General features: G+C 43.7%; 2 protein-coding genes across 4 annotated transcripts; both read left to right on the top strand.

Annotated features, from left to right (window-relative positions):
- Nucleotides 1–1332: 1332 nt before the first annotated feature.
- LOC118118029 (E3 ubiquitin-protein ligase RNF186-like) lies at nucleotides 1333–2914 on the top strand. The gene has a single exon (XM_035170805.2). It carries the CDS (start codon nucleotides 1828–1830, stop codon nucleotides 2467–2469), a length of 642 nt encoding a protein of 213 aa, XP_035026696.1. The 5' UTR covers nucleotides 1333–1827; the 3' UTR covers nucleotides 2470–2914.
- Nucleotides 2915–8239: 5325 nt separating this feature from the next.
- acsl3b (acyl-CoA synthetase long chain family member 3b) lies at nucleotides 8240–20560 on the top strand. 3 transcript variants are annotated; one of them, XM_035170664.2, is made up of 16 exons: nucleotides 8240–8493; nucleotides 9793–9896; nucleotides 11755–12249; nucleotides 12865–13042; nucleotides 13135–13244; nucleotides 13434–13572; nucleotides 14012–14162; nucleotides 14385–14508; nucleotides 14873–14944; nucleotides 15065–15204; nucleotides 15506–15678; nucleotides 15784–15858; nucleotides 16259–16450; nucleotides 16539–16653; nucleotides 16762–16919; nucleotides 17040–20560. In XM_035170664.2, exons 3-16 carry the CDS (start codon nucleotides 11899–11901, stop codon nucleotides 17195–17197), a joined length of 2136 nt encoding a protein of 711 aa, XP_035026555.1. In that variant the 5' UTR covers nucleotides 8240–8493; nucleotides 9793–9896; nucleotides 11755–11898; the 3' UTR covers nucleotides 17198–20560. The 3 variants fall into 3 exon arrangements, with proteins under 3 accessions (XP_035026555.1, XP_035026554.1, XP_035026556.1); XM_035170663.2 differs by lacking the exon at nucleotides 9793–9896; XM_035170665.2 differs by lacking the exons at nucleotides 8240–8493; nucleotides 9793–9896 and adding an exon at nucleotides 9926–11230.
- Nucleotides 20561–20935: the final 375 nt, after the last annotated feature.

The following is a 20935-nucleotide window of genomic DNA, read 5'->3' as shown; positions in this document are numbered from 1 at the left end:
TACAGCAGAGCCAACATTCCGTGGGTGCTACACAAACTCTGTGTTATAACCTCTGCCGATTCCCATGAATATATTTCAAATGGGTGAGGCATGACTCAAGGAAGAACCAATTACATTTAGGTGCAGATCATATCAGGGTATAAATGCAGGAATTTTCTTTTTTCCCCCACTTTCTTAAAAAATTGCAAAATTTTTCAACATCTTATTTGATTTCTCAGAGAATAATTCATGTATCTTGATGAAAAAATTCTGCCATGTTTAGGGGACTGATATTAATGAGTGTGTGCAATTTGGTGCAGCTCCAAATAAAAACCTAATGAATTTAAATGTGGTTTCATAAGGGGACTGTTGGGCCTTGATGGACATATGCACTCTACTGGGGGCCATTGTATTTGATGTGATTTATTGTGATAAGTGTGTTTAACCAACTTGTAAAGCCAAAAGCAAATGACCACATCTGGGAGCAATAAAGTTAATAATAATAAAAAAAATTGTTATAGGAGCAGTAGTAGAAGTAGTGGTAGAAGTAGTAGTAGTAAACTTGGAGTGGTTGTTGAGCTATGGGAAAGAAAGTTGTTTTTTAACTATGTGACAGCAGTTAAAACACATACTGCACATAAAGCACGTGCACTGACATCTGTCTGAAGAGACCTATAGCTTTATTGGATGTTTCCATGGTTACGTCCCATCCAGCTGAAGGTGTCACCGCCGCTCGTGCCGCTGGGAGCTGTCCACAGGCCGTGGTGCTGAAACGCAGAGGAGACAAACACACGGAGCTGCTCTCAGGCCCGAACACACCTGGTATCAACATGTGGTTCATGTGCTCATATCACAAGCAGACAGCTCTAAATACAGGTGTGAACGCACTATATAGAAAGTGTATATAGATCCAAATCACGCCAGACCTCATTCGGAGGTGTCTGTGTGAACGCACATGTCCTGGGCCACATATGAAGGACCTCCTGACGTCCTCTGACCTACTGCAGTTTCACTACGAATCGAGGGTTTATTTTCTCTTCTCGTTGATTGTTCGTTGTTTGTAATCACCGTCTCAAGACATAATGATCGACACATCCCTTAAATTGATAAAAACTTGATTCACAGAGCCTCTCTCTCACTCTCTCTCTCTCTCTCCACCTGTCTCTCTTGCTCGTTCGCTTGTACGGACACACACACACAAACTCAGACTGGGTAAAAACAACATGAATTGGTCTCCGTGAACAGAAATGATGTACGTGTTTATTTGCATATAGGGCGGGGAAGCGAGATCCTATCTGAGATCCGATCAAGAGACCCATGTGGGGCCACGTGTTACTACAGGTGTGAATGCAGGCCCTCAGAGCTGTCCACTTGTGATCGGATCACAAAAACCACATGTTAATACCAGGTGGGTAAACGGGGCCTGATCTGTGTCTGCGGGCGCTAAATTCTAATGCTACACGGTTAAATAGACCTATTAAATCAACCGCTCACACATGACCCGCACTGTGACGAATCGACCAGGTGACAAACTGAGGGGAAATCGATTTGTACAAGTCGATCGACTCGATCTTTTGTTTACGGGGGAAACGGGGGTTTTAGTTCTGGTTATATGATCGTGGTGTCCACGGGTTTTGCCCCCGGGTCGGTCACACATCAAGCGGATGGAAGCGAGACAGCCACCGGGGGCTCAAGCAGCTTTACCGGGGCTGACACATGCCCGTACCGGAGGATGCAGAGAGAGGTTTTTCTCACTCTAAAACTTGTTTATTGTCATCCAGAAATAATGCTGTGAATTTCTGATCATCCGTTTCAGTGTGTTGTATAATAAAGCTGTTTTTGAACAACATGGCGGAGGAGGTGAGCACTGAGGGCGACTGTGGCTCTGCGGGGACAGACTCGTTTCCCGTGGAGGATTACGAATGTAAAATATGCTACAACTACTTCGACCTGGACGTCCACACCCCCAAAGTGCTGGGCTGCTCCCACACCTTCTGCCTCGAGTGCCTGGTCACGCTGCACTCCCGGGACGGTCGAAGATGGAGGATCGTTTGCCCCGTGTGTCGCCACCGGACTCCGGTGCCGGAGTACCGGGTGCACAACCTCCCCAACAACACCGCGGTGACCGAGGCTCTCCCGCTGAAAGAGCTTGTGACCCCAGACTTCCATCCCGCGGGTGCATCCGTCTCCCCTGCAGCAGCCTCCACAGAGGGCGAGGACAGCGGTCATGCGTGCAAGCGAGTGGCGTTCACGACGGGCTGCGTGTGCGCCATCTTCTCCGTCCTGTCCACGGCGGTGCTCCTGTTTCTGGGTCTCGTCTTTGTGCACAACTTCAACAGCAGCGTCTCACCGCTCGGCCCAGTGTGTCTGTTCGTCTCCAGCCTCCTCGCCCTGTTCTCGCTCATCCTCACGTGGCTGACGTGCCTGCTGAGGTACCGACCTGAAACTGGAGCGAGCAACTTCAGTTCCCACAGCTCCTATGTACCGTGATCGTCCGGCTGCAGAGCTAACGCATGAACTCATCTCAGCCAGTATGAGAGTGTGAATTTATATATTTATATTTATTGTGCTAAGACCTCCTTCTAGATGCCTCTGTCAGTATAAACGACTCAATGACAACACACTGACCTTTGTGGACAGATTTCATGAAAAATAAAGTGGAAACTAGATTTTATGTGACAATTTATTGCTTAACATATGTTCGCCTATACACAGGATTTCTTTAAAAAATCTCGAATCCAATCATCAGAATTTTAGGCAATAAATTAGCCTTTAAAAAGTTTTAGACCACGCTTAAGAACAGTTTTGATTGTGAAGGTAACACTACATGTATAAAGTTGCATTAATTTTAGTCTAACTATTAAATGTGAAATTGTATTGATCGCACTGGACCAAAACAGTAACAATAACACAATAAATAAAACCATGGAACCAGTTTTGGTGCTAGACTGGACTTAAGTGTGTGTCCATATACTCTTTAGCTTTTCCTCCGTATGATGCATATCTGGAAGTTGTCGCAGAAGGCATTCTGACATGTGACAGTAGGAAAAGCACACGTGTAAATAATAGAACGAATGATGACGGCTGCTGCTTCAGTCTCAGGCGCCTGGTTTTGTGCACACTGGCTCACTGTCACACTGTAATGACTCTCAGGGGCTGGAATAGAACAGTAAACTTGTTGCTTTTCTTACCGTGACAAGTCAAAATGTGTCCTAAAAAGTTCTGCTTTGATCTAAACTGATGACTGTTGAAATGTCATGACTCGAGCCTGTAAAACATTTCAACTGTATCTACAGCACATGCAGTCGAGCAAATCCCGTCCCTTCAAATTAAAACAAACCTTAAAGCTTAGGCCACATTACGTTTCTCAACTACACAATGGTGTTAGTTACAAGTTTCTAGTTCTATTTGTTACCCCAATTGGAACCACATTTAAATCCACTAGATACAGATTTTTATTTAGATTTGCATGTATTTGCACGCACCTATCCATACCAAGCTCTTAAGTTTGTTTGAATTTTTTCATCAAGATTCACTCCTGAGAAATCAACAAAAAGGTTGAAAACAACATATGACAGTGAAAAACAATTGTGGGATCTGCAGCCTGACCGCGATCCGCACCAAACTGTAACTGCTTCTTCCCTGACCCAAACAACATCCTTCCACCATCCTTTGTGGTAATCCTTCAAGTAGTTTGTACGAAAATCTTGCTTACAAACAAACAAACCAAACAACAGATGAGTGAAAACATTGGTGGAGTTGATAGGGAAGAAGTTGCAGCACTGATGCCTTCACATCAATGTGTTTCTTACAGACTACACATTTTATACGTAACTTTGTTATTCTTTATTTTCAAGCCCTTTGAAGGGAATGCACATTTGTAAAAGGGATGCCAACGCTTACTCAGACGGCCGAAAAATCATCAATCAAGAGGCTTGCTAATGTTTCCATTAGCAGTCGCAGGTTGGAATAATAGGAAGACAGCTCATTACAGCAGTATCCTCCCCTCCTCTCCTCCCACATTTATTTGTTGCACTGAGACAAGAGACAAATTTCAGGAGGTACTTGGAGGCACAAGCAGGTTCAGCAATTTTCATGTATGTGTCAACCTGTTGGTATGTATTATGAATTATTATAATTTTACTGTGATGCCTCCATCTCTACAAACATTGCCTATTGTGCCAATGACAAGACCTTCTTTTCTTTCTTTTTTTACCTCATAACCACCTTTGTGTTATTACACTGACTCCCCGCGGTGGTGCAGGTCAGCAGGGGATCCCTGGCCAATGACCCTGAGGGGACATGAGCCTTCACAAGATGAGAGAAATAACTTTGGGGTAGGGGGCCAAAATAAGTAGTGTTTTATAGGAGTGAGACAATGGAAGTGCAGATGACCTCCTAGGGGTCTTAAACCATCTTATGGGCTTAAGTTTGCTTTCCCAAGTCATATAAAGTGCAAGAAGATATAAACTCCACTAACGACTTGGGCCATGCCTCTCAATGGTGTAAGGTTACAGTGAATCGTGGAATAAACGAATGCTTGTGTTTTTTCTGTTTTGTTTGATGTAAATTAGGCTGCAAATACACATCCCTCCTCACCTGTCATGTTACATGTTTGAGAAACCAACACTCTACAGTATTTGGGTTATTAGATCGGTTATGATTCATAAAGATGTCTACATTCATTAAAAGTATTTGCAGAGTCCTGACAACACAGCAGGCATTTATCTCGGCTTGGTGTTGTTTTAAGAGGCGACACTGGTCTCAGGAGTTAAAATCCATCTCTTTCAGCTCAATCAAAGGGACTCCTTCATTTGGTCATCCAGTCGGTGAGTAATGCCACTTAAATGCCACCGTGACAAAAGCTTGGGAAGAAGAAAAAAAAGGAGGGGTGGCAGGTTTCCACTGGGAGCTGTAGGCAACACTGTGTCTGGGGCAGAGGGCTTCATTTCACAGTGACTGCAGGGCTTAAAGTTAAAGATTACTTTGAAATCTGCATCCCCTTACCATCCAACTCTCCCGCTACATCCCACCTTCCCTCCTCCCTGCAGCCGTCACTCCCAGAAAAAATAAAAAGCTGTCGCCACAGAGCAGGAGATGAGTTGGGGAGCAGATCCTCTTTGATGGCAGAGAAGGATCCTTTTGTTCCCTAATCCCCTCACAACCCCTTACCCCCTCCTACCCTGTAAGTCCAACTGGACGTCGAGAGGCTACATAATCAGTCAGAGGCTCAAAATTTATTAGTTTACTTTGGTTTGCTTAAAAAGATTTGAATGTAAAAGCGACGTCTTATAATAACAGCTCAGATATTTTATTTACTTTTACTAAATTTGGTCTTGTGAGTCTTAGAACAGCAAGAACTTCAGATAAACATATCATTGGTACAAGAAGTCACATGACACTGGTCAGTGGTTGTCCTAGGTTTAGCCTAAGTGGAACAACCATTAGCCATGGTGAACGCTGTGAAAAAAAAAACGGGGTTACGCAGAAGCAGACAGTTCCAGGATACATTTCGTCCCCTTCCTGTGTCTGGCCTTTAAGTGTTTGCAAAGTGTGTCTCTGTGTCATTATCAGATTGGACGCACGTATTTCACAGAGCAGATGAAAGTGTTCCTTTTGCTCTTAACATCTGCCCTCTGACGGTCCGAGTCCCATCAAGATGACCCCAAAGACATGGCCTGAGGCGAGCGATTATCGCCAAGCTGTATGCGCACTTCTGGACTCTATCATGTGATGACATGCTCGTATGATGTGCTCACCGAGGCGTGGAGGAGAAGAGGGCACCAATTTGTGTGGATGTGTGCGTGTATTTGTCCGAATACGTCTGTACTAGACATATGGCCTAACAAGCATGCAAACACCCCCAGAGAGCAGCAAGAGGGGATCAGTGTCCCGGGTCAAAGTGACAAACACGGCTTACCTAGCCATTTCCCTTTCATCATATTCCAGCTCAAAGAACACAACCCTCTGTCCTGACCACTCACATACACACACACTGAAGAAGTGCAGTGCAGGGACTTCATGAAAGAATGCACACTGACTCCCTCTGGTGTATAAAAGTGAGATTGAATCAAAGGAAAAGATGTTCAACACAGAAGTCTTACTTTAATTTGAAATCAAAATCAAAGCATGCACTTTATTTGTCGACAGTTGCCGGTTTTAAATTTTTGGTGAAATAGTGGGAAGTGTGTGTGTGTGTGTGTGTGCGTGTGTGCGTGTGTGTGCACGCAGGTGAAAAGCTAAGTCAAAAGAGCCCCAAAATGAATTGTCAAATATAGAGGAAGGGCAAACATAATGAAACACAATAAAAGAAACAAACAACCATTTCCCCTCTTCCCAATTTCTTTCCTTTTTTATCTTCTTTCTTCCCCTCTCTTCTTTTTCTCCTTTCCACTTTCTCTTTCTATTTATTTTATCAGAGGAGTCCAGACATATCTTGGAGTGTCCCAGCTTAGCTGATTTTCTTTGTGTCTATTGTTATATCCTTGTTTTTGTTTATTTTGTGTGTTTATCTTTTAGTTTTTTTAATATTATGTTAATCCAGATTTATAGTTTCAACTCTAAAGTAGCTTCATTGGCACTAAAAAGGAATACATCTCAATAATATTTTGTTTTGTGAATCATCAAACTACGCAGAACCAAGTCACTGGTGCATTCTGCTGAATGAGGTCTGTTTTTCAAATGGCCACCAGTTACTGTCATGGGACCAGAATATATTGATTTTCAACACCAGAGCTGTGACTGATCAACACATTGTTGGAAGAGGCTCGATGAGGGATGGTGTCTGTCAGATGATTGCAGTCTATGGAACTGTTTTCTGTCAATGTATGTATGTATTTATACATTTTTTGTTTATGTTTGTTTAAATGAAGTCACCGTCCTATGTGGACACATGTAAATGAGATGGCCCAACTGCAGTGCAAGAGACACAAAGCCAGAAGGGACAAACTGAGGGAGCACATGGTACAAAGGAGCTACGGGCCAAATCCAAAAATAGTGAGAGTTGGGAAGAAAAACTCCACACTGCACCAAAAAATCATCTAGAAAACAAACCAGCAGCAGTGTGGTTACTTCTAATCTCCATCTCAAAATGCATATTAGTGTAAAATTGGATTTTTTTTTTTATTTCATCTGAAAACAGGGAAGAATGTAAAATGAGATCTATTTTTGTGGAGATTTATTTAGTATATTAGTTTATTTTTCTCATGTTCATTATAGCTAATTATATGGTGCACTGTATAAATACTATTTTCTGCTGCTGCCTCCGTCAAGGAAGTTTTGCTTGGTTTGTTTGTTTGTAAACAATAGCATGCAGATTACTGCAAAACTTGGTTGAAGGATGTGATATGGGTCAGGAAAGAACCCATCAAACTTTGGCGTCGATCTGGATCAGAGGCCGGACCATATCATTTTTTTCAACTTCTTTAACAATGTGAGATTGTGTTTTTCACCATCTTCATTAAAGGGATAGTTCACCCAAAAATGACAATTCACTCATTATCTACTCACCATTATGCCGATGGATGGATGGGTGAAGTGTTTGAGTCCACAAAATACTTTTGGAGCCAAATCTAATACAATTGAAGTAACTGGTGACATAAAATGCCTCCATACTGCTCCTGTGGTGTCATCCAAGTGTCCGTAAGCCCCAACATTCAAATTAAACTTGAAACATTTGAATGCCAGGGCTTACGGACATTTGGATGACCGCACAGGAGCATTATGGAGGCATTTCTTTCTGGTTTTTTTTACGTTTGAAGAATGTATCCCCTGTTATTCAATTGTATTGGATTTAGCTGCAACGCTGTTTACCACAAACACTTCACCCACCACTCCTGATAATGAGTGAATTTTCTTTTTTTGGGTGAACTATCCCTTTCAATGATGCAGCTGCAAAGAATTGTGGGGCGGCATTTTCTCCTTTCTTTCATGAAGGACGGTCCGATGTTTCCTATGCTGAAGGAGATGAGTTAGGAAGCATTGGAGCTCCTTTCCTTACCCTTTAACGAACAGCTGTAATTAGTATGGCGGCCGCTGAAATACTTCCGGGTCATTTCACTCAGCCAAGAAGGTTCCTGAGCTAAATGGACTCTCTGAACGCAGCCCTGGTCTCGTCGGTGGCTGATGACCACAGACTGCAAATGACCACAGACTGTTTATGACAGAGCAACCGACGGACAGCTCCTCCGTCTGTGACCGCGAGTAACCCCGCTGACGTCCCCCTGCCCCAAGCACGCGCCACCTCCTGCGCTCCAATCGCTGACGGAGCGCGGGCGTGACGTCACTCGGCAGCTTCCGGGCTGGCAGCAGTGTTCCCGGCGATGCTCAGATTTTGCGGTTTCACCATAATTTAGGATCCGTTTTGTCCTTAAATGGACCAACGTGTTTTATTTCCAACCAAACACGCCGCGGTCGAAAGATGATGTCGGTGTAATAGTAAAGACGGTTTAGACTCCGGGATAAAGTGACGCGCTCCTCGGCTCCTCGGCTCAGACGTAGCGGCGGAGAAAAGAGGTGAGAGAATGTGTTGCTCTGCAGATGTTGATGCGAGGGGCTGGTTGTTAGCCACCGGCTAGCTCTGCGGCTAGCTGCGTCTGCTTTACTGCGCCACACGCCCCTCAGCCGGATCCCGTACCCTCAGCCCGTTTACACCCAAATGTGTTTTCATGAATAAATGGATTTTGCGACCCGATTAGCGGCTCGTGCAGTGGCTGCATCGGTTAGCCTCGGAGCTAAGTGTTAGCTTCCAATGCTGTGCGAGCCGTTAGCTTGTCTGTGAAATGTCTGCTAGCTTGCTAATCTTGATGCTGCCTCTCTGGCCTCGTTTCAAGCCTCATGTGCCCTCTTTGTTATCAGCTGTTTATGGTCATTCATCTTATCACAACAGTATCTCGTGAGCTGATCAGACGCCGGCAGCTGATCTCTCAGATATGGGCCCACAAATCAAAACATTGTCGATGTGACACTGATGCTGGCATCAGAAGAAGAGCAGAGGAAGCGTGGAGACTGTGGACGTTTATCTGATTTAACTGTGTTTACGTGGGGCTGGAGAAAAGAGGAAGGGACATTTAACGGATGCTTTGATCCCAATGCACTGAATCTCCATTACAGTAGAAGACCTTGGACAAAGCGTTTACAGCTCAAGCATCATCCTGATCTCCTGTGATGATCAGTCAATGCTCTACTATATAACAGTCATTACTATTGTATAGATGGATAACTCATGTGGTGGTGGTGATGTTGTAGTACCTTTTGAAAATGATCTTAGTCTGTGGGGTTGGTGGTATCTCTAGTGCAGTATATATATATATCAGTATGTCAGCTAAAGTCTTTTTTATTGATTCAACCCAATGCCTTGGTTAAACTGCTTATTGGGTCATATTGTTGTAGATATGGTTGTACTGGCTGCAGAATGTACAGTTTTCTCTGATATTGAACAAAATCACCCCACTAAGTGTGTCTGTGTGTTTAATATGGCTGTTACCACTAAAAAACTAATAGGGCGATATCAGCTTTATAGTATGATAAATATACAATGGGGGTGTAATTCAAACTACAGTAACATTTTCATGATGATGAACTGTAAAGCGGCATTTTGCTTTTAAATGAGCCTTTGTCTGTCATTCTCCTTTTAATTGCCTCACTAGAATTTAACGAAATTCTAAATTCGAGAATTTAGAATTTAAGACAGGGAAAAAAAATATCAACACTTTTACTAAAATCATAATGCTACAGGGAACATTATTGTTGAAGTAAGAGCTTAGCAAGGAGCGGGCGTAAAGCAAAGAACAGACGACTGAACTTGTATTACAGGTATCAAACCAAGACGGCCCGGGGGAGATCTGTGTGTGAACGCTCTGCTCAACTGCCACCAAATCGTGTCAACTGGTTGTGGCAGGCGATTTGCTGCAGAACAGGTTCATCCCTCACCCATTAAGTTAAACCAGTGATGCATCTTGTCTTTAGAATAATTCAGGATTCCAGATCCAGGAGTATTTTTTGTTGGAGGAGAGGTAGCAGACAATGTGCATTCTAACTCTCAACTAAATCAACACAGAAAAAAAGACACATCTTATTGGCTTCTTTTACCTCGCAACACTGTATACACTTAGTGATCTGATAAGGAGTACCATGTAGTCATCTCTTCAGTTAAATGTCATGTTGTGTTCATTTAAATGTCCAGATGAGGAAGTTTAAAAAGCACTTGCATCAACATCCATGTGCTTGCACAAACAAATGCTGCTTTGAATTTCTAATTTACATTCAGCCATCATCTATCGACGTGTAGGAATAAACTGACCCCCACAATGTAAAGATTGCACTGTCATTGTCCTTAACGGAAGCACAGGGGCGCAGTGCAGGGGACACACACACACACACACACACACACACACACACACACACACACACACACACACACACACACACACACACACACACACACACACACACACACACACCTCTGTTTACCAAGGGATCGAAGCATGTTAGACAAATCAAATTTGTTTAAATAAACAAGAACTTCCATAAACGCTGTGGAATGTGTTGCTATATCTATAGAACTACTGAGTAATAGTTGGGTTGTGTCTTGCAGCTTGTGTTTGCATGTGGCCATGAGCTGCCCAACTCTATGGTCAGTGTCAGATTCTTCTCACTGCTGTTACTTCAGCTGGCCCGGATTTCTGCTAACCTCCCACATGACCTCAGGTCATCTCCTTCTTAGCTGCAGAATGAGTCACTGCTGATACTTTGAATGTGTTTGCACTCCATGGTTGCAGGGCTACACTCCGCCATTTACACCTAAGGATACACTGGAAATAGCTGCACACAACAGCCACATAACTGGTTTGGCGCGGCGCTATTCTCATTATCATTAGCTGTTCGTGTTGTGTGTCAAAACACAGATGGAATTAGTTCTATCGAGGAAAAGTTATTTCGGAATAATTATCTTTATCGGTTTATCCCCCAGCCCTCATCCGGAGTCAGTTACATTTTTAGAACATCCTTGGAGTGGGATAGGTCCACAACATTTACCGAACAGTTCAAATGTGATTGCTGGACCTGTTTCTCTTTCGCAAGACTGGTTTTCCAGGTTTTGGTCAGTGCACGTCTCCTCAGGATGTGACAGTTTGTAGAAGAGGAGCAGAGAGAGGTTTTTACTTACAGCTCAGAGGTTGTCATGACGTCGCAGCTCAATGATTTGGGATAGGAGGTTGTTCGACAACTGGTTCCACGTTAAACAGCTTAAAAAGTATGTTCACTTCCTTTTGTTTAAAATTAATTTCCTGAAACTTCTCACCAAATGCCTGAAGCAGTTTCAGAAACTCACTAGCATATTTAGATGTCATAGCAGGCTTTTGTCATACTAGTGTAGGAAAATGCACAGTGTTTGGACAAGATGCACAATTTTCCTTTGTCCTCTCCACAAAATTTGCCAACATTAATTGTCTCTGTTGGAATGCGGCCGTGTGAAAGCTGCTCGTTGAGAGTGTTAACTTTACTCAAGTGCTTTAGTGCTCACAATTTCTCTAGTTATGCCCATTTCAATCTGTAATGAATGTGACAGATATTCAGCCTAATGAGACCACCCTCAAGGATACAGTTATTCTTTTCTAGTTACTGTGTTTCATAGTAGAAAAAAATCCTGGCATTAGATTATTTTCTATTTCTTTGTTCATTTTTTTGTATTTATGAAATGTCTTGCAGGTCAGATCAAATTGTCTCAGACATCCGTACCCATTCTCTAAACTCCAAAGCTTTCATGTTGTGTTGTAGGTCTGGTTGTCCTGCTGCCCAGAAGAATTTCCGCCTGCAACCCTCACCTTCAGCAGCAAGTCAATACCTCACAGAGCAGTGACAAGTGCGTCATCATTGCGCTCCTGGTTTGATTCACCTCCAGCAAGGACTTCATCTGTGAAGATGAAGTTAAAGGAGGACATGAACCCCCTGCTACTGCAGGTGTTCCGCTCTGTTGTCTGGGTCTACTCTGTCATCACCTTCATACCCTGGTACTTCTTCTCCGGAGCTGGCAATAATTTGGAACAGGCACGCCGTATGAAGGCGCGCTCAGTGAGCAGAAACCCAGCGGGTCCCTACAGGGCCATCAACAGCCAAGAGAAGCTGGTAGCATCGCTGCACCCTGGGGTGGACACCCTGGACAAAATGTTTGAACACGCTGCAAGGAGGTTTCCACAGAGAGACTGTCTGGGCACCAGGGAGGTGCTCAGTGAGGAGGACGAGATCCAGCGTAACGGGAAGATCTTCAAGAAGGTGAGAGACATCACCTTGTCCCTTTTACTCAGAACACAGTAACATATTCATTATGCTTTTAAATGTTGTCAGGAACAAGAAAGCAGTGAAGTCTCATCAGTCATTTTATTTTTGTAAAACTGTTAAGGTGGATCTGTGTTACTGCAGGAAGGATGTTTGTGTCTGTGAGGCTGACAGCACGGCCTGGCACTGTGCACAGTTTGAGGAATGAGCGTGGAAGAGCGGCAGCATTATTGCTCTGTTTCACACCTGACAGCGTCCTCATTATTAACTGCAATGCTGCCAAAGCCCTGCAGATGGTGCTGAAAGACTGCACATCAGTGAAGATGATATGACTCATGACAACATCAGAACTATTTCAGATTCAACAAATTGGCTGTTAAATTATTGCCAGTTATCTCTTACCTGCCGCTTTTCGTTACTCTTTACATAATGTAATGCAGAGTAGTGCCATTCCATCAACATCTGGAAACCTTTAAACACTGTTCATATATATATATATCTATTTATAAAAGTGTTTCTGAGAAGATGCTCTGAAGATTCGCAGAAATTTGTACTTTGTATAATCTAGCATGTGGAGATATTCCTCTTAATTGCACATACCTTTGCATGTAGGTAATCCTGGGCAACTATAACTGGCTATCGTACGAAGAAACCTACCAGGCCTCAAAGTGTTTTGGCAGCGGCCTTGCGTCTCTCGGCCAGAGGCCTCAGTGTAAGATCGCCATCTTCTGTGAGACCAGAGCAGAGTGGGTGGTGGCAGCACAAGCCTGCTTCATGTACAATTTCCCACGTGAGTCGCAGAAAGTCAAACTTGTGTATTCAGACATTCTCCGATCTACACTGAAGCACTTGAGCTGACTAAACTGGATTCTAATTTGACAGTTGTGACGCTGTACTCCACCCTTGGACCCACGGCTATCGCCCACGGCCTGAATGAGACAGAGGTGACGCATATCATCACAAGCAAAGACCTGCTTCACAGCCGACTTAAGGTAACTGCTCTACTATCTCCCATCAGGTCAGCCGTGTTAAACAAGCACTTTAAATATATGCCCCTGAATGATATTTCCTCTGTTAATTATGTGAATACGTAATTAACAAAAAGCTCAGTTCTGGTTGCATAACTACTTTTCCTTCCAACACCTTCTCCGTCCAACATACATCCAACCTTTACACCCCAGGCCATACTGTGTGATGTGCCGAGGCTGCAGTACGTCATTGTAGTGGACAGTAAACCCACAAGCTGGCCCGACATCCCCAGAGGCATCATGGTCTACAACATGGATGCTGTGAAGGAGATGGGATCCAAGCCTGACAATAGTGAGTGTTTGTGCAGCGTGATTAAAAAGGTTTCTAATTTTGTCGGGGGAAATTGAAGTACTCTGATGGAGGCTTTGGAGGCTTAATACAAAGGTAACACCCCGATGTGTGATTGGAGTGATTTGCTGTGTTAGTAAGCGGTCAAGCACCTAGTGCCACCATGATCAACTTTTTAGGAAAATGAGGAAAAACTGAAATTTTGTGTATTACTTGAGCCATGTTTATACTTTTCCTCTTATCTGATAAAGAAAACAATCTCTATTTTCTGATTTTATAAACTAAATTTTAAATATAGAGTAAATCATTTCTATATTAATTGATAACAGAAATTACAACTAATAGTTTATTATAATGTATAATAAACAGCCAAAATGTGTTTATATGGTGCATGATGCATTTCCTCGCTAACCATCACCCCTCTTTTCTTCTGTCTCTGAAGTGGCTGTCGGGCGCAGACAGCCACTGTCCTCAGACATCGCTGTCATCATGTACACCAGCGGCTCCACAGGCATCCCCAAGGGTGTCATGATCTCCCATGGCAACATCATTGCTGGTATCACTGGGATGGCTGAGAGAATTCCTAACCTCAAGTATGCTAATTTGTTTCTTTCTCCTGTTTTCTGCAACTCTCTGAATTTACAAAATATCAGCCTCATTCTCTTTCTCCTCAGTCTTCAGTCACTGAAACTGACACACTCTCAAATCTTTCCTCACACGCTTCTCTTACTATTCATTCACTCTTTGCATCACATGTATGTTTTTTCCTTTGTCTATAGTGTAAATTAAACTGCTTGTTGTTTCTGTGCTGGCAGTGAGACAGACACCTACATTGGCTACCTGCCGTTGGCCCACGTTTTAGAGCTCAGCGCTGAACTGGTGTGCATCTCTCATGGCTGTCGCATCGGTTACTCCTCCCCTCAGACTCTGGCCGACCAGGTCAGTATTTAAACACTCACACACCCACACACCTTGCGTCGCTGCAGTCAGTGTCATATGTCTCTGCTGGATGCATTACACATATGTTTCAGTTGGACTCAGCTCTTCTGTATCTGAAGCTGAGATAGAAATGATAGTTTCTCCCATCACAAAACAGATTCTCACAGAATGTTGCAGTCCTTTTTTAAAAGGTCTCCCTTGACTTCCTCTCCTGTTCTTTAACATAGGAGTCCTACTCAAGTCATAATCCATTCAAGATGCTTATGGTTACTTTGAGAGCTTTGTGTGGTCAGACAGCGACCCTCATCGGCCACTACAGCTCAGAACAGCAAGAACTGACATTTGTCTTCCTTGTTTTCCACAGTCCACCAAGATAAAGAAGGGCAGTAAAGGAGATACCAGTGTGCTAAAACCTACTCTCATGGCCGCTGTACCAGTAAGTCTCCTAATCACTGCACAAACCCAATCTGACTGACATTACCTGTCATTATTAGAAAAACGTCAACAAATGAGAGCCCGGGCTTTGACTGTGTGTTTTGCCGCCTTGTATGTGCAGGAGATCATGGATCGGATCTACAAGAATGTGATGACCAAAGTGGAGGAGATGAGCAAGTTCCAGAAGACGCTCTTTGTGCTGGCTTACAACTACAAGATGGAGCAGATCTCCAAAGGCTACACCACGCCTCTCTGTGACAGGTAACACACACACTTTATCTTCATTTTCCATCTACGTCCCTTGGGATACAGCGGCAAACGTAAACTTCTGTTTCTACAAAATAATCACAACCTAGTGCAAATTCATCATATAACCCTTGATGCCAATGAGCCTCTTTAAAAGTGTGTAATGATATTGATTCTGATATTGTGTGTGAGAGTCGATATCTGGATGCTATGAAGAATGGCCTTTTCAGTCTTTGTGTTGCTGTTAATGTCTCTTCCACCTCTCACTCATCTTCATGCCGTGTATTTTTGTCTTCATCCCTCTCTGCCCCCGCAGTCTAGTGTTCAAACGGGTGCGTTCGCTGTTGGGAGGCAACACGCGGGTGCTGCTGTCTGGCGGAGCGCCGCTCTCAGCTGCCACACAGCGCTTCATGAACATCTGCCTGTGCTGCCCTGTGGGGCAAGGCTACGGCCTGACGGAGACCTGTGGTGCCGGCACTATCAGCGAGGGTAAGATGGAGGGAAGGGAGAGAAAGTGAAAGCAAATACAAATTTTGAGGTGGGGTTATCTTTGTTTTTCATGCTAATGCAGGAATCTTTGCTGGTGTTTTTCAGTTTGGGACTACAGCACAGGACGGGTTGGTGCTCCACTCATTTGTTCAGAGTTCACACTTAAGGACTGGCAGGAGGGTGAGTCCAATCGCAACAATCAAACCAAGCTTAAAATCCACTAGCAGTGGCCCAACAGTCTCCTTATGAAAGCACCAAATTGCACACACTCAAATATCAGTCCCATAAAAGTGTCGATTTTTCTTCATCAAGATCCATAAATTATTCACAGAGAAATCAATGAAAATGTTGAAAAACAAAAAGACATTCCCCAAAAATCTTGGATTGGCCTTTTTATCCAGATCCACACCAAAATTCAATGGGTTCTTCATTTGATCAGGACCCAGCCCTCCACAAAAATTCATGGAAATCATAGAAGTTTTTGCATAATCTTACTAACAAACAAACGTAGCCTCCCTGGCTGAGGTAACAAACGCACCAATAGTTTCTATCTAACCAGGTTGTTTTCTCTCTCCTCTAGGTGGTTACTTCAGCACAGATAAGCCCAACCCGCGGGGGGAGATCTTGATCGGCGGGCCCAATGTAACGATGGGTTACTACAAAAACGAAGCCAAGAACCGTGATGACTTTTTCGTGGATGAGAAGGGCCAGAGATGGTTCTGCACTGGAGACATCGGGGAGTTCCACTCGGACGGATGCCTCAAGATCATCGGTAAGAAATCCACAAACCAGTGTATAATGCATGTGTGTTGTGGATGATGTTTGTTAGATTGTGACATGTTTACGGTCTCCTCCTGTAGATCGTAAAAAGGACCTGGTGAAGTTGCAGGCAGGCGAGTACGTGTCTCTTGGGAAAGTGGAGGCTGTTTTGAAGAACTGTTCTCTCATTGACAACATCTGTGCCTATGCCAACAGGTGAAATTCTGCAATTTTGTCTGAACAGACGCACTAAGAACAAACATTTAAGCTGTTCTTCACCCCTTCTTGGTCTCGAGTCATAACTTGATTTCTTTCTTTTTTCAGTGACCACTCGTATGTGATCAGCTTTGTGGTGCCGAACCACAAGCAGCTAATGGCGCTGGCGGAGCAGATGCAGTTGCGGGGCACATGGGAGGAGCTCTGCAACAACTCACAGATGGAGGAAAAGGTCCTTCGCATAATTACTGAAGCTGCTATCTCAGGTAGGAAAAACAAATCTGAGCTCGGAGAGAAAACACCAGATTCGGGGGCGACACCGTCTCTTGCTGTAACTGTCACTCTCATATTCTGATATGTTACTTTCCTTCCTTTCCCCTGACCAGCAAAACTGGAGCGATTTGAGATCCCCAAGAAGATCCGGCTGAGTTCTGAGCCCTGGACTCCAGAGACTGGCTTGGTGACCGACGCGTTCAAACTGAAACGCAAGGAGATCAAAACGCATTACCTGGAAGACATTGAGAGAATGTACGGTGGAAAATAACACACAGACCCACACACAAACACATTTACACATGTACTCGCACACATACCCAAGGAACTCAGAGGCCTCTACCAGGACAACGTGGAGAGGAGCTAGTTAGAACAGGTAACACACACACATTAATACAGACACAAAGAGCGTCTCATACTCCTCCTCCTCGGCTTCCCTGCGACCAGCTTTGATCAAAACAGGGGAATTTGCTCTTGAATCCGACTTAATGCTTTCTGCGACGACCAAAAGGCAAGAAGGTCCCTCGCAGACAACGGAACGGAGCCAGACGCACACGATGCAACGCACTCACCACTCCTCTTTGATGGATTTTTTTTTTTATCCCCTCCGAGTTGCCATGACAACCGAGGCGGCACACAAAGTTTGATGTCTGCATGACTCGGAGCGAAACAAATGTCAGGCTAGACGAATCTGGATCAGTGTCAGCACGCTCCCCTCCCTCGCCCCCTCTTCTCCTATCTCTGCTGCTTCTCTTCCTTCCTCCCCCTTCTCTCTGGAGCCTTCCACCACTTCAGCATGGTGGTGGACTTGCAGTGCAGACACCTGGCAGAAGAAATGAATAGAAGGATCCTTCCTGGGCTTTGAATTCATATTCAGGTTGGAATCTATGCAGGGATCCCTATCATCTTATTTTTTTTAAATATGTGTTGCTAAGTTTCCCACATGTTTGGTTTTCAGCTTTGAAACATGTTCCATTAGTTTTTTGTTGTTGTATGTGACGAGTCTGTGTTGTAAAGCCATGAGAGATTGAGCTATGAAGATGTTTTAAAATACTTTTTTCATTCTGTTATTTTATTGTTTTATTACGAGTGTTTATTTTACCTCTGGTTTTTGTTGACATTTTATTTTAAAGAGCTTTGTTTGTAAGCTTACTTCCTCCCTTTATTTGCTCATGTCCCAAAGTTTGTACATTCGAGTGTGTGTTTACTGACTTGACTCCAGTCCTCAACCCCCTCTGATCTCGCCCTTTGCAGCAGGGTCCAACATTAACAGTGTCGGCATCCTTTGGCATTTTTTTCAATTTCTACTATTTTGGCCCAAATTTAAATATTCTCCATATCGGAGCAGCGCCCCCTACTGGATGCCTCCCAACCTAAGTCTTTTGGGCTATTCTTTTGGCATCATTGATCCCGTTCAGACCTTCAGGTATTAACATCCGTCCTGAGTGATCCAATCACACGTGGACAGTGTTGAGCACAGGTGGGAATGTGCCCAAAATGCATCCTCAACACATCCTCAGATCCAATCACTCACGTTTGCAGGTGTTCTCGGAAGCGTGTGACCTCGTTCTTTTCGCTGTGTGAATGCAATTGCGTCCTGGGCCACATACGAAGGATCGCCTGGCGCCTACTCAGCTGACGTCCTCTGACGAGCTACGGTTTCACAATTTATCAAACATGTTTTTATGCTTCTCGGTGCCATCAACACATAATTATTGATGCTTTTCTTGAATGTTAAAATCGCTGCACACTTTCATTCAATCAGCCCCTCGTGACTTCACTCCCTCTCTTTCTCTGACAAAAAATTGTCATCGGACACATCTGTAAACATAAACTGGGTAAAAACATAATTTGATCTTTGGTAGCAGAGATAACATGCGTGTTTATTTGCACATAGAGTTGGGAAGTGAGATTTGATCACACGTGATGACAGGAGTCACGTTGAGGACTCATTTTAAAGTCGGGTGTGAACAGGCGTGTGATCGGATCACTCAGGACGGATGTGAATACCAGGTGTGAACAGGGTGATTGATGTGCAGGAGCCCTGCCGCATCTGACCAATGACCCATGCATCGGAGGGATGTCTCTAATAAGGCAACTCAGCCTACTACAGAAAGATCTTTACAATAGCATTTCATTCCCTGGTTCCTTTTTTTTAGTGCAGCCGTACATGTTGCCCCTCTTGCCATAGGTCTTTTAACTTTTGTTACTTTTATCCCTTTTTTTTTTTTTAAACTTCTGAATATGATATACAAAATGAATGTGCAATATTTATACACAAAATGTAAAGTGTGTTGGAAGGATAGTAATGCACAGACAGCCGCCCCTCCATAGTGTATGAATGTCTAAGCCTGTTACTGTCCACCTCAATGCATCGTGGGAAGTCTGTAGGATACAAATAAGCTGAGAAATATTAAAGGTGAGAACGGTAGAGACACTGATAAGGAAGTCTCGATGTTGCCCGTTTTAACGCACCATGCTGAAAGATGTGATGTTCTTTCTTCTTTTTTTACATGAAACTTGTAAAGTGAAAAATTTTAACTTGGCATTGTAGAAACCGCATGATGAAATGTGTGCATCCGTACCAAAGCACCTAAATATATATTTGCGAGAGACAGAAGCCGGAGAACGGCGCTCCGAAGGAATCCCTCACTCCTTTAATTAATGGCGAGCAGACGCCGACCTGACCTCACCGAGTGCAGATAACGTTTCTCTAGCTCCAAATTAGTTTATGTGTATGATACCGTATGTGCAATGTATAGAAGAAGCTCTTGGATTCTGTTAATCGCCATTTATTTGAACCCATGTATAACGGACACATTGATTACTGTAGGTTTTTCGGATTGATAGTGATACAGCGGCATCAGTAGAAACTTGCTTCCGCATCTCTTTGTTTTCTTTAGGTTTATGGACACTAGATTAAACTGTTCTGTCAGTGGTCAACGTCTTTCTTTCAGCTCCTTCTCTCAATGCAAACTCTGATTTGCTTGTACTGAGGACAGATAGCAGGACACACTAGGTACTCAAAATAGAACACTCACTAAATTATCTACTAGCTTAAGACACACCAAGTTATTTTAGCATGTAGAAATTTGAAGATTTATGTTAATGTAAATAACATCTCTCTCCTGGCGTTTCAGTGAAAAGTCAGATTACTGTGCTGTTTGCTGCTTTTTCCTCTGCCCGGCCAGAGGTGGCTAGTTGCCTTCAGACACGTGAGCTATCTCCAGGTGTTTTTTGAGAATGTGAAGCACTCCCTGCGTTCCGTGGATAGCACACACGCCGTGTCCCACTATCTACACATCCATTTGAACTAACGGCAAAGCAAAGAGGGCGGGGGTGGGGTGGGATGTGAAGATGAATTTCACCTCTCCCGTTTTCATTTGCGATGTAAATATGTCTCGAGGGGGTCGGGGGATTGATGATCAAACTACCAATAACTGTACAGGTGTAGAGCCTCCTGTTGACATATTTAATAATCTTTGTTACTGACAACAGCTTTGAGTCGCCTCCTCATTTTGTGTGGTGAAGCAGCCCAGCGAGTCGGGCTATTGCAAGTGTCTCCTTCCTTATTTATTTGTGATTTGGCCTTGGAAATTATGTAATGAAATAAACTAAAAGGTTTGTGTTGTAATCTCTCTCTCTCTCTGAATATGTTGAACACCTGAACGCAGCTTGTGAGGCGTTACGTGTGACTGGTACGATCAGCGGCTTGATTAGAATCATCCTGGAACCAGAGTTTCTATGGCAACGAAGGCCAACGTGTGTGTGTGTGTGTGTGTTTGAGTGAGTGTGGTCTATGAAAGACTGTGGTGCCAAACAGAACATGCAGTTCTGGGAGTCAACCTTCAATCACAGCTTATAAACAAAGGGCTTTTTTTATTTTATTTCCTTTCAGGCAGAGTCAGAGTTTGAAGATATTAAATCACGTGTGTGTGTAGTCTGTTTATTAAAGCTGGTCCTCCTGCTCTGTGTCTGTACACCTGCTGCTTTATGGATATAAGTCTGT

Source organism: Hippoglossus stenolepis, chromosome 11 (assembly GCF_022539355.2).
Source record: "Hippoglossus stenolepis isolate QCI-W04-F060 chromosome 11, HSTE1.2, whole genome shotgun sequence".
In the NCBI taxonomy this organism is placed as follows: domain Eukaryota; kingdom Metazoa; phylum Chordata; class Actinopteri; order Pleuronectiformes; family Pleuronectidae; genus Hippoglossus; species Hippoglossus stenolepis.
The sequence above is the reverse complement of the archived record's forward strand: the minus strand, read 5'-3'. Positions and strand labels throughout refer to the sequence as shown.

Coding starts and splice junctions, on each gene's coding strand:
- LOC118118029 (XM_035170805.2), top strand. CDS start 1,828: ATGGCGGAGGAGGTGAGCACTGAGGGCGACTGTGGCTCTGCGGGGACA.
- acsl3b (XM_035170663.2), top strand. CDS start 11,899: ATGAAGTTAAAGGAGGACATGAACCCCCTGCTACTGCAGGTGTTCCGC. Junction 12,250..12,864: donor ACGGGAAGATCTTCAAGAAG/GTGAGAGACATC, acceptor CTTTGCATGTAG/GTAATCCTGGGCAACTATAA. Junction 14,163..14,384: donor GAGAGAATTCCTAACCTCAA/GTATGCTAATTT, acceptor CTGTGCTGGCAG/TGAGACAGACACCTACATTG.